This window comes from Colletotrichum lupini, chromosome 1 (genome assembly GCF_023278565.1).
Source record: "Colletotrichum lupini chromosome 1, complete sequence".
NCBI lineage: Eukaryota > Fungi > Ascomycota > Sordariomycetes > Glomerellales > Glomerellaceae > Colletotrichum > Colletotrichum lupini.
This window is the reverse complement of record NC_064672.1, coordinates 650,305-663,989: the sequence shown is the minus strand read 5'-3', so window position 1 is coordinate 663,989 and position 13,685 is coordinate 650,305. Positions and strand designations below refer to the sequence as shown.

The following is a 13,685-nucleotide window of genomic DNA, read 5'->3' as shown; positions in this document are numbered from 1 at the left end:
ATTCTCGTGAACACCAAAATCCTAGTTTACTTCACGGCTCTGACTCCACATCCGGCGGGAACGTTCCAAACAGCGCCATGAGATGCTGCGTCTCGTCGCGGGACAACTTCTTACCCTCTTCGACTCCCTTGGCCATCATACGGAAGTCTACCGCAAATCGTCAGCTTTTTCTCACATCAAGATGACACTCATCACGAGGTTCGGCCTCGGGACGCTGGGCCTTCCGAGCACTTACAGTCCATGTAGTATCCTGAATTAGGTCCCTTGGTATTAGCCCACCTTGCCACGATGATATTCACGAAGGATTTCGATGAAAGAAGTACGCACCTGGGGTAGACGTCATGAAGAACTCTGCGGGGTGCGTCTCGGACGGGTTGGAAAACGTGTGGATCGCCCTCGGCGGCACGACCATCAACTGGCCCTCCTCGGCATCCACGTTCCCCTCGGGCGTCGAAAACCGGATCGTCCCTATTGCCAGTAACACAACCGAAACGTCAACGAAATAAACCCTCTCCATTCAGTCTAAACATGAACAGTAATTCGATTCAACTACATTAGTGAGGAAAGAAAACCCAACGCCGTTTTGATGTAGTAAAAGAACTCACCCTTGGTCACAAAAAAGCACTCGTCGTGGAACCGGTGCCAATGCATCGGCGGCCCAGACGTCGCCGGCGGCAGCTCGAGCGTCATACACCCGACGCGGTTATCCGTGTTGGTCCCGTCCTCGAAGATGTAAATCGTCATGGGGCCCAGCTTCAGGCACTCGCTGTTCTCCTTTGTGTAGAGCTTCACCGGTACGGGTCCGCGGAGAGGCATCTTGTAATTCTGAAGGCTGCGTTGCGATAACTTTTGTTGTCTAGTACTTTTGCTGGTGGTATGTCGGAGGTGGTAAGGTGCCTCCCTTTTCTTTGGATGTTGATGAAGTTGCCCTTTGAAATTGGAAATATTGCGAGAACCGGACTACGAGAGAAGGACGTGGTGTAAAATGACCTCACTGACCTTTCGAGTATCAATCCGTGACATTCATCTGATGATACTAACAATCTCCCCAAATGGACGTCCGGCGCACCATAGAGGAGGGGGAAGGAGGTTGAGGAGGTTTAGCAGTAAGCTTAGGTAAGACTACCAAACTAACCTACTTACCTATCGGATCTGCCGTGTCTTCCTATGGATGGACATCCGAACTAGTCGGTTGAGGCGTCTTCCTTTGTACATTAGTCTCGAAACTCACCCGGAAAAAGCAACAAGGAAGCAAGCAGACAGACGCAGTTGGTTGCACGGCACGTTAAGAGAGGCAACTGGGTGACAAAATCGCTTGCTGCTCTATCAGTACCCTCCCTAGCTGCTATCCTATTATTTCTGTTCCTATTATCCCTATTCTTATGCCTCTTTCGAAGAGTATTCTCTAATGAATATATCAAAGGTCACAACAAAAGTAGAAGTAATAAAAGAATAAGAATAGTAGGCATGATAAGCATGCAAGTAGGCGTTGTAGTCTTGTTAACTAGCATCCTATTTTGTCACCCACTTGAGAGGGCCTGTCGGATTGAGTCCGTGTCCTCCCACGAGCTGTCGACCCTTTTCTCAGCTTGAGGTGTGTTTGGGTTAAGCAACATGTGCAAGTGTCTCACCGGTCTTTGATGACGCCAGTAGTGGTCGCAAATGAGGGGGGCGCCTTCAAGTATAACCTCTCCAGCTTGTGGAATTGTCCTCGATGCAGCCCTGATTATCAGACATTGATTCGTGTGCGGTGTTCATGAATGCAGTGTCACGACGCAGGCGATAATCATCACATTCGTAAAGTAAGCAAAAATGTTGTGTTCCCGAAATACAACGCCTGTAACTCAATTCGCCGAGGGCCTTGGGCCGTCTGCTATGCTATAACATTTCGTCATGATCAAGATATCATGTTGCGGACATGATATAAAATTCCCAAGAAGGCCCCCCTTGTACAGTCAAGGCCAGTGCCGACTGTCGATAATACGCCATCCCAAATGCTTTGAAGCTGGATTATTTCTCAATTCGCTTTCCCTGCCATCCATCAACTCCAATGAGGCGGATGGTTGATAATGGTCTTGGTGCACCTAAAAGTGACTCCAGATCTCCATGCAGTAGTAATTCGCTTTTTTTCATCGTTCTTCGTATCCCGGTGGAAAACGCCGCAGAAACATCCTAAAATTGAAGGAAATAATAGTAATAGAGAGTCGTATCGTGTCCCGAGATGCGTGGGCTCTAACTCGCATGCGTGTAATGTGGGTATCGTAAATGCCTAATAGCAGATGCCTCGCTCGTAATCAAGTCGTGACATAGTTGTTGCCTTGGTAAAGAAAACGTTTCGTTGCCTCCGCGACCGGATGTTTACAAGCGCCAGTGACGAAATGTCGAAACAAACTTTCGTGTTTGCGTGTTGCGTGTTGCCGAAAATTAATCCTCGCGTGCGACCTGGAAGCCGACAGAGTACCGGAAGTGTTGGGAGTCCCAGCGGACGGGAATCATGGTGAGCAGGTTGACAAAGGAAGTGCCGTCTTTCCTGAAATTGACAACGTCGGTCTGGAATTCGTCGTTTGCCTCGACGGCCTTGCGCATGCTCTTGACGGTTTCCTTGGGGATATGCTTCCTTGCAGATTTCTTGCTGACCTTTCCGCCGGGCGCCTGAAGGAAGCGGCAGTTCTTGCCAAGAATCTCGCTGTTCTTGTAGCCGGTAAGAATGCTGAAGTGTTCGGAGGCGTAGACAATCGGGCAGTCGGGCTGTTCGAGGTCACAAAGAAGTAGAGCAACAGAACAGTCAATTGCGCCAAGTTCAACCTTGGGGTTGGGCCTTCCAGCGACGCGGAGCTGATAATTGTTAATTACCTCAACATCCATCGCCGACTTGGGTACTTACGAGAATGCTCATCATGTCGAATCCGCTGGGGCAGTAAAGTCCAGGGTACATGACGGGATCGGCAGCGGCTTGCGGTTGTCGCCAAGCACCACGCTTTCCACGCACAGCTTGCTCAGTCTCCTCGGAGAATTGGTACTAGAAGGGATGTCAGTACCGGAGCCAGAAAGCCTGAGTTGAGAGTCCCAAACGTACCTGAAGCGCGCAGGATTCCCACGGATTCATGGTTGTCGACATTTGGTTTTGTGCCCGAAATGATAGAATGCGTTCCGTCTTTTGCGGTTGAAGGTAGGAGGCCGGGTATTGAAACTCTTGCATCGACATTGTGAAGGTTGGCTGAGCCTGAAGGCTGAATGTGATTATAAAGCGACGATGTGACGGGTGACTGGGAGGCAGCGGGATGTGTGACCGGGGGGGTTGGCCGGTACGAGCAGCGAGAGAGAGCAGGGTTGGCGGTCGGTGATATTGTACAGAGTAAGGCGGTTAGGCACTTTGCATTATGCGTATGTCTGGATGTGCTGGCAAGGGAGTCGATCGGGGATTATGAGGATTATTGCTTGAGAGCTGCTATAGCAAGTGTAAATCGTTGGTTGACAGAGTCAGGGAAAAAGTGACAGGTCGTTGTGGAAGGATGTAAGGTCATCAAGCCAAGATATCGAAAGGACGGTACGATGTTCGCTGAAAGGTGCGTTGGGTGGTGCAACAGACGTTATTAGGCAAACGTACAAAGTACACTTTGGGCAAAATTGGTGGCAGAACGGTAGGGGCTGGTTGGAGATACCGTTGTCCACCAGCGAGCGGAGCGATCGTTGATGTTGCAGGACTGATCGCGAGTCGATGCGTGGAACACGGTGATCGGGAGCAGCAGTGTGGAGAGGGGGGTGGGTTTAGACCTGGAACGGCCTCCCGCAAAGTTAAGGGTCTGGGTCTCTTTGATGTCTTCGGCGTCTGCTTGCTTCCTCAGGTGGTGAGCTTGGTGAGGTAAGCTCAGCAAGGAGGAGTCTTTGAGCTTTGGGAGAGCAGAATGAACGGTCCTTGCTCCGACTTGTTCGTGACAGAGCGAGCGTTACCATCCAATCCTGGCGAGCCATTTGATCGTCAGATGGCCCATTACATCAACGAAAGATGGCGGAAGGACCAACGACCGCTGCCAACAGGTCGGGCCCATGTCCTCGGTTCGTACTGCGAAGAGCTCCCACGTCTACGCTCGCCAGGGGGGTACCCGCTCGCTTGACGAGGTGCAGAATATTGTACAGACAGAGTATGCGCTAAATGGGGAGCCATCTACGCGCGGGGTGAGGAATGATGGCGACGAGCGTCACCTCGTCATGTTTGGACGGCAGCGGTAGTGCGGCGGGGTTCGTACCAAAAGCCTAACAGCCGGCAGTGCCATTCTCCGTAGACTTGGGACGCGGGGAGGCGTCCCTGATGTTAAGCCGTTGTCAACGCAAGCTCTCAGGCTGGTTCGGGTCGCTATCTCTGATCGATGGCATTGCTGCTTCCGGCCAAGTGCCGCTCGTTGAGGACCATCGGTGACGAACTGCGTGGGCGCCCAGGGCGATGGCCGATGGACGTGTGTGTGGGAGCCAGGGTGATGAGTCGGAGCGGAATCCGATGCTCAGATTTGCGTTTGGCCCAGCGATCACAGCGATCGCCGCAACGGGTTTCCTATAATCTCGATTCCACCAGCATGGGCCCCTGCACCCATTTCGATCCCGCCTGGATGAGCTTTTTGCTCACTTGTGGCATGTTTTGCCCATGCTTTGCTTGTTGCGTACACCTTGGTGGTGTGGCAGGCCGGCCACCAGCATCGGAATCGGGCTTTTTCTTTGCTGGAGAAACGTTGCTCAGAATCCCCTGGTCGCCATCGAATTCTGACATGGGCTTTGGGGTGACAGGCCTCAAACATCGGCATCGAGATGTGGTTGTGGTTCCGTTCCCTCGTCATCCGCCTAGGAACGACCAAGTTCAATGAATCGCTTGCTCCTCTACACCACACAAAGCACACGACGTCTCAGGCCCCGTACAAGACACTACAGGGCAGAAGTGCGCTCGGCTGGCTGGTGCGATGAGGTAGACTGGATTTGGCCCTTTGCATCCATGTCTGTTGCTGCCCTGAAAGAATTGAACGCAGGTTGACAAGGGCGCCGTCTGAGTCTGTGCTCGGCCAAGCAGCGCGCATCGAGATCTCTCACTTTTTTGCCTGTCGAATTCATCCCCCAGTCTCCGTATTCCGGGAACTTGCCCGCAGCCTGTGGTTGGCCATTGAGAATTTGAGAGAGCAATCTGTCTCGCTACGCAGAACGAGCCCAGGCCAGATCTTTGAATGCCCCTTGATCGATCTAGCAGAAGGAATCGGCCGAGAGACAGGGGTGCGACGGGAGACAATGGCGAGAGCGAAAAATGTGATTCCGGTCGTTCCACGAGCACACAACGGATCCGGATCATGGCGGAATGTTTGCAACGCGAGAGTCGGGTGAGTTGTGTCCTCTGGCATCTTGCACGCGTTGGAGCTTTGCGGGCATCGGTCGACCCGACGATGCCCTCAATCCCAAGCACTAACTACCGATCGAGATTTCCCAGTTGAGTAGGCAGGCGGGTATTAGTTGGGTCCCGGATTGAAAGGTGTCTCTCGATCCGTGTCGACGTGCCCTCCGGATGATTCCCCACTACCGAGCTGAGCATGAGCCAAGCTGCATGTTCAGTTCATCGGTGAGAGCCTGACGGCGGGGCAGCACATGCAGCTAGCGTATCCATAGGGAGTGTATCCCGTGAGTCCGTAGACGTTTGCTGTGCCTCAGTTGACAGTTCGACGTTGGGTGACGACCATCTCGATTGCACTCCTCGCCTGGCTGGAGCTCGTCGGGAATGCCGCTTGACTCTCGACTCTGAGGCTCAACTGGGACAATCAAGCTCGAGCCTTGGTCTCGCTTCGTCTCGAATGCAAATATTCTGTTGCGGGTGTCGCCCAACCGCAGACCAAAACGAAGAGGCGATGATGCCAACGTGTGAACCGATCCGGCGGCAGAATGGGGTTCCAGAACTCTGGGGTTTGGCGGCAATCGGGAAAGTCGTGTGGCATCGTCGCTTGCGGTTGAGGATCGCGGCGATGGAAAGTGGCAGCGCCAGCTGTGACCAGGTGTGTGGTTTCCAAGCGCCGACTCTGTTGACTTGGAGCAGGTGCGGGTTCTCGCTTACACTTCCACTGCTCTTTCCTTTTTGGCAATGATACAACTTGACGTTACCTTTACGCCTTCCGCCTTCCGAGTTAATTAATTCTTCACTCTTGCCCAACCAATCCCGAAACTGTGATAGGGTGATCATGCCTTTTCTGAGTCCAATTAGCGAGAAATTCTCCCAGATGCAATGTCTCAACCAGACGTCCTGCTGCCGGTAGTTGAACAGACTCCGCTCTTCCAGATTGGCTACATCCAATGTTACACATTACGAAGTGTCTGTCGCCATTTGCCAAGGATCGTGAACCAACCCTTCCAGCAGCTCTGCCTTGATGTGATGAGATATCGTTTGGTCAATTGTCGTAGATACCATCTGACTAACACCGCCGTGTGAGCAGTGGCTTTTGGATGCTTTAGACAGTCAAGCTCGTATCACACATAGAGACACGTAATTCCCAGACTTCAAATGTACTAAAAACAGAATAAACATACGGATAATTACACACGAAGACTTGAGAATTGGCAGCATCAAAGGCCGCTGCATCAGATTTAACAAACAATAGCAATGGAAGATGGTTCGTTTGGCCTCTCATGCCTTGTAATGATTGTCCATGTCCAATCAATAAATAATGATTATATTGTCTTATTCGATAGATATAGCTAGAGCCTTTTGCCAAACAGCTTGGCTGGCAGAGTATACAGAATTTGAAGATATCCCCATTGCCTCAAAAAGCAAAGTCTTCAAATGCCACATCCTCGCCTTCCAACCACCCATTCAAGACCTTGAGCATCTCCGGCCCGGTACACAAAAAGTACCTCCTCTTGATACCACCATCCTTCACATCGCTAGCCCTGATCCTCCTCCTCTCTACAACAGCCCCAAACCCTTCAAACTCCCGCACCATCGCCTCCTCCGCCTCTCCAACCTCACCCGTCACAAACACCCTCAACACACCAGCCAACCCAGGAACCCTCCCAACAACATCCCTCACCAACTTCACGTCCTCTCCCTTGACAGTCCACAACACCCTTATCCTCACACCAGCTTCCAAAACACCACCAGCCTGCGCAATCAAAGGCGTAATCCCAACACCAGCAGCAACAAACACCTCTTCAACATCATCACCGCCGCCATCACCCTTCTCCCCCTTCCCCCTATCCATCCTGAACGCCTCTTCTCCGCCAAACCCAAGCACAGGAACCTCCAACGGAACCCTCAAATTCCACCTCCACAACATATTCGTGACCGGACCATTCTTCCTCGCCGTAATCTCAAATTCCTTCCCTCCCTTATCTCCAGGCGGACTCGAAACCGTAAAAGTCCTCACGTAATCATCATTCAGGCTCTGCGGCTCGTCGTCGCGCATATGACTCCACCCGACGTCCAGCTCCTCCGCGAAGTCAAACGTGACGTACTGGCCCGCCTCCCACTGCGCCGCGGGCTCCAGGCCAAAGACGAACCGCGCAATCGTCGGCGTGATGATCTCGCGGCGCAGCAGCGTGGCCGTTCTGGTGCTTTCCGTAGACGAACTCGGAACATGCTGCTGCTCGGAGAAGAGCGGTCTCACGGGTGGGTTATACGGCGACGGCTCGAGGGGGGTGCCGGAGAAGGGTAGGCCGGACTGTACAAAGACCGCGGCCGACACGGTGATTTTGACGGCGAGTTTCGTGCGTGGTAGGTAGGCTGCCGCGTCTTGTCCGACGAGTATCGATGCCGATCCCGTGAGCTTTGCCCACCTCCAAGTGTTAGCCTCATAATCTTCCAAGTTCCAGGTGAGGCTGGGAAGAAATTGAGTAATACTCACGTAAAGGACGTCTGACGTCTCAAAGTCTGGTATCGCGATCCCGACCAAGGGGTTCAGTTTAAGGTTCCCCAGCGTCTGATATAACCGATTGCCGGAAACTATAAGATGATTAGCCTTCTCGTCATAACCATCGATCCGGATGCAAATGACTCAGAAAGGGGGTTGCAGTAAAACCCACATTCAGGATACACAATCTCCACGCCACCCTCATCGTTCCTCGCAACCCTCACAAACCCCCTCGACCCTCCCCTATGGTTCGTATCCATACTGCTGCCACTGCCACCATCGTCCCCTCCCTCCTCGTGTCCGCTCGTGAGGAAAAGCATATCCGCCCCGCGCACGACCTTCACAGCCTCCTCAGACAGCGGCAACTCCCGCTCCACTCTGCCCTTGACGAGCGACGCCCGCGGGATGACGTCCTTTTTGTTGAGGTACTTGGGGCAGTTTCCCAGACTCTCTTCGACGTGCACCGCGATTTGTACTTCCGAGGAGGAGGAAGAGCTCCGGTCCTCAGCGGCAGCAATGCCATCCGAGGGAACCGTAACCGCCCCGGCTACCATCCTCCCTCCGAACTTTACGCGATCCCGCGTCGTGAGGTCGATGGCCAGCCCGGAGACGAGTTTCCCTCCATCCGGACCCCTCCCAGGCTGAATCACCTCTTGCAAATGCTGCTGCTGCTGCTGGTCCCCGTCTACCTCCCCTTCGGCCCCCCAAAGAGCCTTAAACACCGGATCATCAGCAACGTCAACCACGCTCCTGAGACCAAGCACGTCCTCCGCAATCGGCCTCGCCACGTTGCCCGCCTCCCCGCCCCATAGCGTCGTCCACGGCCGGCGTTCAGCGTCGAGGGTGCCGAGGGCCAGGAGCGGGGCGGCGGCGATGCGGGTGCCGTAGGAGGGCGGGAGGCCCGCGGCTGTGGGGTTCGCTCTGTGGCGGGGGATTTTGAGCTGCTCGTGGAGGGCGAGTTCGCCTTGGTGGAAGGGTATTGTTCTGCCTGGCATGATGCCGTTGGTGTCTTGTAGTCGTGAGTGGAAGAACAGATTTGAGCTTGTGAGGAGTTGTGATGAGAGGAGGGTTGTCAGGAGGAGGGTGTGGTTCATATGAGATGTGTATTGAGGGTGTAAGTTCGCGGGTGATCACGCTGTTTGCATTGAATTATGAGAATTTTGAGAAAGGTATAGTAATATCACATCATTAGAAATCATCACCAACACCACAAGATTAATTGTAAGCGCATCTGTATGAGCCCTGGAGGATGAAATTGACATCTCCGGGTGACAAATCAGCACCGAAGGGCGCATGTCGTGATCAGCGAAGGCGGGATTCCAAAGCTGACGGCCTGACGTAGGTTGGCAGCTGGTGAAGACGGTTACTTGGCACTGTCAGACTGTGCCAGGGGTCATCACGACGGGGAAGCGGGGCCAAAACTTTAATCGCCTGCATTGGCGTTGCGAGCTTACCAGGGGCCCTGGCGCCGCGGGGGACGTTAGTGAATACAGTGTCAAGTATGAAGAACATGACAAAGGCAGACGAAACCACAGAAAGTGTGAACATCGGATTGTCATCAACAGACTTTGGTATTCTTGAGTTTCTAAAAGTACATTTGGATTTTGGCGGTTTCCTCTCTCTAGCGGCTCTTGGAGCACTTCTGTAGCCAGTAGACCCTGAATTCCTAGTAGTACATGGACGAACGGAGAATGAAGCGAAAAGTTTCGGGGGGTATCGAAAGGATGGTCGTAAAAAGGAGGAGCAGCCTCAACCTCAGCCTCGACACTTTTGTGTTCTCCGAGTAGGAAGAAAGTGTGAGAGGGCTGGGCGAGGACGAAGAGGAAATGACGAGAAAGGCCTTTCGTGAAATGTGCGCTTGTTCCCAGCGCAAAAGTAGACACCCCTTTTGAATCATAAAGACATTATGAAAATTGCGGGACGTAGCCGCACAACCCTATAAGCGCACGCGATCTATGAGCCTCAGAAAGGAGCACGGTACCCCTAGTACCGCGGATCCCTCTGAGATTCTACATCGTTGTTGTAGCCGTACCCAGGGCCGCGAGGGCTCGGCCGCTGGCTCTGTGAGGTGCCAGGACGGTTGAAGTAGTCGTCCTGTGGCCGGGGAGGCACGGGCGCCGTCATGTTCCGCGTGGGAGCATTCGGCGGGCCTCGGGGCGGAACCGGGCCAGTCGCGCTCCGTTGCGGGTTGAACGGCTGGTACGCTTGGTACGGGGTGTTGTTGAGCGGACCGGGACCACGGGGCATGGGTGCAGGAGCGCGGCCTGAGTATGCTGAGGGTGCGGGGCTGGCCCGTCCATTCGACTGGTTCGAGTAGTCGTCGTAGGTGCCTCTGGGCGCCGGCGTGCCACGGTCACCCTGGTACGTGTTTTGTCTTTGCGATCTGAAGCTTTCTACCGATCGGCCAGTGTTGGATCTCACAGGCGGAGGGAAGGGTGGCATCGTGTCGGGAGAGTATGTAGAGGGGCTCTCCGAGAAACCACCACGGAGAGAACTCTGTGAGTTGGTTTGCACGTGAGAGATTTGAGGCCGGAAGCTCCTCTGCGAATTGGAGGTGCCAGGGCGCTGAGGAGGATAGTTGTTCAAGTCCATGGGTGGCAGAGAAGGAGCCGGAGAACCTGAGCGCTGGTATCCAAAGTCGGCAGCGCCGCCAACAAGAGGTGCGCGCGACGAGTAGCTGGCCGTGGAGGTGGTGGTGCCCATTCTCGAGGGCAGGGGGCGTTTCTGGTCCATGGAGTTGAGCTCGATGCTGCCGGGGGTCCCGGGACGAGACTCGTAGGCGGGCAGTGTCGCGAAGGTGTCGTTGCGGCCAAACATGGGCATCTCGGCCAATTTGTCTGGGTCTCCGACATTGGGTAGAGTCGGCAGAGTGGCCTGTCGCTCTAGGGGCATCTTTTCACCATTCTTCTTGGCCGCCTTCATTTCTGCCTTTCTCTTGCTTTCCTCCTGTCTCGCTAACGCCTTGTTGACCTTGACTGTAACAATCTTCATGAGGGCCTTGGTGACCTTGCGCTCGCAGTAGCCCGAGAGACCTCCATCGGCCTTGGGGATCCAGTGGAAGAGGAAGAAGACGTAGAAGAGGACAGCCATGATGAGGTAGAGAGCGGAGAAGACCCAAATGAGTAGGGTGAAGACCATACCCGACAGGATGAGAGCCTGCTGGTAATCCTCCGTGGCAAGCGTCTTAATCTTATCAAAGAAACCCAGCAGAGAGCCCTCGACGGAGACTTCGTGAACAGCAAGCTTGGCGTCGTAGACAGACTTGAGAGTCAATGCGTTGACGACCTGACGAGGTCCCGAACAGACCAGTACACGAATCCAGGCTACATGAGATTAGTAACGGCCCCGATGGGAAAGTACGATTGGCTTACATTGAAAGCTGAAGTAGGTGAACAGAGCAATATACTCGGCTCCCTTCTTACTCTTGGTGAGTTCGGCAAAGACCAAGAAACGCTTCCAACCCTGGCCCTTTCCGAATCGGATACTCTCAAGGCGAACGGCAATAGTGTCGAGGTAGCATTCAGCTACGTTTCCTCGCTTCATAACGCGGTGCGCCCTGAAATGCTCAAAGGCGAGATTGACAAAGGAGGCGATGATGGAAATGGAGAAGATCCACTTTGAGATCTTGAAGTCGATGGCGGGGTCGATTTCGGAGGACCAGCGGTCGAAAGCCAGGAGGTTGATGGCAGTGAACATATCGACGCCGTAGACGGCGAGGGAGATGATCAACATGAGCCACAGGTAAAAGTACGCGAACGGAGTGAGGCATCCTCGTGACTTGAAGTCGTTGAGGTTCTAGACAGGTTAGCACCAGAAGAATGTTGTACCGTATGAGGTTCTACATACGATATAGTCCCATTTCTGCTCGGCACGTTGGTCAATGACCTTTTTGCGGTGAGTGAGGCAACCCATCTTGGGTAGTGGGCGGCGAATTGACGAGTGTGACGAATGTCAAAGTTGTATTGATGAATCCCGACACAGTCGAGTCGGAAAAAGAGAAGAAGAAGGGTGATGGTCGCCGAGGGACCAAACGTCGTGTGAATGAGTGTGATAACGCAACCCGGACCTGCCGCAAACACAAGTCGTTACTCGCCCGCGAAGTAATCGACAGTGTTTCTCTTGGTGATGACCAGGAGAGAAAGATCGATACTTGAGACGGGACGAAGCCGAAGGAGTAGAGGAAGAAGATTCGGTTGTTGAACGAGAGGGAGAACGGAATGTGGGTCCCAGGGTAGGAGGAAAGGGCTGAATGTGCGACGCAAGAGTTCGGACCGCGCGATTGTCAAGCTGGCATGGTCGAGCGACCGGGCGTTTGAGGGTGGATCAAGACTTGGTGAAGATTCGTGGCGACGTGACGACAGCGAGCAAAAGCCAAGTCGGCTGGTCGACCGTAGTGGGAATTGACAGACCCGGGGAATGGGGGTAAAGTACGGAGTAGTCAGTACTGTTGTCGAGCAAGCACTTGAAGTTAGGCGGTGACGGTTTTCTGGTTGTGGGAGAATATCCGCGTTTGATCGGCCGCCGTGGGCTGCAAGGCTGAGTCTCAGGATGTCGAAATGGGCGCAGAGAGTTACAGTGCGCAATGCGAGTGATTGAGTGATTGAGTGAGTGAGTGAGTGAGTATTGTGTGTATTCAAAGTTCGAGTCTAGAAGGAGCGGACGTCGTGGATAATTCGCACGATCGGAATGTCTCGGTCGAAGACGTCGAGTCTTACTCTTGAGGCCATGGAAGTGCTTCGTGAAGCTCGAAGGAGGAATGTGTGTGGCGTGGTCAAGACGCAGAAGGTAAGCGTTGAAGCGTGTGACCCTTGAGTGAGGGAGAATCTCTGAGAGGAGTGAGAGGGGAGTGGAGGCCTTCAAGAGTGATCTGCGAGAGGGGGGGTCTGACAGTCTGACTAGGGTCAAGACACCGGGTCAGTGCCAAAAGGGAAGGAAAGGGGGGCCTTTTGGGTAAGATGATCCAATAATTGATGATTGCCGCTGATGGTTGCAGAGTCGCGGACGCGCAGACGTGGGCAATGGAAGGGGAGACGAAGACAGGGTCAACGGGCGAGGGCAGTTTGGCGGTTTCGAGCAAGCGTCCACCGTCCGAGGGGTCTTGCCCAAAGTGCCCAGAGACTGGGAGGAGGAGAGGCTTGTGGAGCAATAGCGAACGGAAGCGCGGCCTTTAACGCAGGTACCATGTCGCAAAGTCGACCGATTTGGTTTAGTGCACCAACAGAGCGTTTGAGGTCCCATTTCCCGTGACCTTCTAGGGAGTTGATTGGCTCAACTCAATTATAGCCCTTGATAAGTGCCCCACAACTTTCCACAGTCTCTCACAGTCTCTCACAGTGTACAACGGTACGTACTATCTCCGTCGGTCTTCTTCCTCCTCCTCGCCTGCAGTCCTGCAGTCCTCCTCCTGTCTCTCCGCCACCTGTGCCTTGCCGTGCCTCCTCAGCCTCTCATGTTGTGCATCCTCTCCTGCGTTCAACCCATGGAAGAACTCGTCCCGCACCAAGCCTGCCAGTTGCTCTGTTCGAGACAGGCACTGGTTCGAGATTGACCATGGCGGCATGGCCACATAGTTCGCGGCCTCATCATTACAGCCGCGGCTCGGACGCGCCCGCTTCACCCATCCAACCATCGACCCAAGTACTGCGCCTCTCGAAGCAGCGGGAAGCCGCCGGCAATGCTGTTTCTTTCTCACTGACTGATGGTCGCATTGTTTCGACCGTCCTGAACGAAGCTTGAAGGAATCGTGGACTTGTCGCTAACCACTCCCGCAAACTGCAACGTTAGCTTTCCAATACACTACCTATAGGTAGAGCCGCG

General features: G+C 53.9%; 7 protein-coding genes across 7 annotated transcripts; all 7 read right to left on the bottom strand.

The window, feature by feature from the left end:
- Positions 1-31: 31 nt before the first annotated feature.
- Positions 32-816, bottom strand: CLUP02_00209 (cupin; the record flags this gene model as incomplete). The annotated part of the gene is made up of 4 exons (XM_049279261.1): positions 32-147; positions 236-250; positions 328-468; positions 606-816. The coding sequence occupies 4 exons, from the start codon at positions 814-816 to the stop codon at positions 32-34; spliced, it is 483 nt and encodes a 160-aa protein (XP_049135218.1).
- A 1,313-nt stretch (positions 817-2,129) lies between these two features.
- Positions 2,130-2,243, bottom strand: CLUP02_00208 (uncharacterized protein; the record flags this gene model as incomplete). The annotated part of the gene is made up of 1 exon (XM_049279260.1): positions 2,130-2,243. The coding sequence occupies one exon, from the start codon at positions 2,241-2,243 to the stop codon at positions 2,130-2,132; it is 114 nt and encodes a 37-aa protein (XP_049135217.1).
- Positions 2,244-2,424: 181 nt separating this feature from the next.
- Positions 2,425-3,118, bottom strand: CLUP02_00207 (vivid PAS protein VVD; the record flags this gene model as incomplete). The annotated part of the gene is made up of 3 exons (XM_049279259.1): positions 2,425-2,835; positions 2,885-3,019; positions 3,077-3,118. 3 exons carry the CDS (start codon positions 3,116-3,118, stop codon positions 2,425-2,427), a joined length of 588 nt encoding a protein of 195 aa, XP_049135216.1.
- Positions 3,119-3,378: 260 nt separating this feature from the next.
- On the bottom strand, positions 3,379-6,650 carry CLUP02_00206 (uncharacterized protein; the record flags this gene model as incomplete). Its single annotated transcript, XM_049279258.1, has 14 exons — positions 3,379-3,445; positions 3,497-3,559; positions 3,604-3,925; positions 4,002-4,149; positions 4,220-4,254; positions 4,329-4,556; positions 4,622-4,869; positions 4,919-5,133; positions 5,187-5,394; positions 5,448-5,574; positions 5,688-6,044; positions 6,166-6,306; positions 6,369-6,468; positions 6,564-6,650. 14 exons carry the CDS (start codon positions 6,648-6,650, stop codon positions 3,379-3,381), a joined length of 2,346 nt encoding a protein of 781 aa, XP_049135215.1.
- Positions 6,651-6,782: 132 nt separating this feature from the next.
- Positions 6,783-8,962, bottom strand: CLUP02_00205 (oxidoreductase FAD-binding domain-containing protein; the record flags this gene model as incomplete). The annotated part of the gene is made up of 3 exons (XM_049279257.1): positions 6,783-7,784; positions 7,863-7,960; positions 8,041-8,962. 3 exons carry the CDS (start codon positions 8,960-8,962, stop codon positions 6,783-6,785), a joined length of 2,022 nt encoding a protein of 673 aa, XP_049135214.1.
- Positions 8,963-9,851: 889 nt separating this feature from the next.
- CLUP02_00204 (uncharacterized protein) lies at positions 9,852-11,780 on the bottom strand (the record flags this gene model as incomplete). Its single annotated transcript, XM_049279256.1, has 3 exons — positions 9,852-11,191; positions 11,240-11,663; positions 11,715-11,780. The coding sequence occupies 3 exons, from the start codon at positions 11,778-11,780 to the stop codon at positions 9,852-9,854; spliced, it is 1,830 nt and encodes a 609-aa protein (XP_049135213.1).
- A 173-nt stretch (positions 11,781-11,953) lies between these two features.
- Positions 11,954-13,497, bottom strand: CLUP02_00203 (uncharacterized protein; the record flags this gene model as incomplete). The annotated part of the gene is made up of 4 exons (XM_049279255.1): positions 11,954-12,396; positions 12,584-12,735; positions 12,872-13,033; positions 13,223-13,497. 4 exons carry the CDS (start codon positions 13,495-13,497, stop codon positions 11,954-11,956), a joined length of 1,032 nt encoding a protein of 343 aa, XP_049135212.1.
- Between the last annotated feature and the right edge of the window lie 188 nt (positions 13,498-13,685).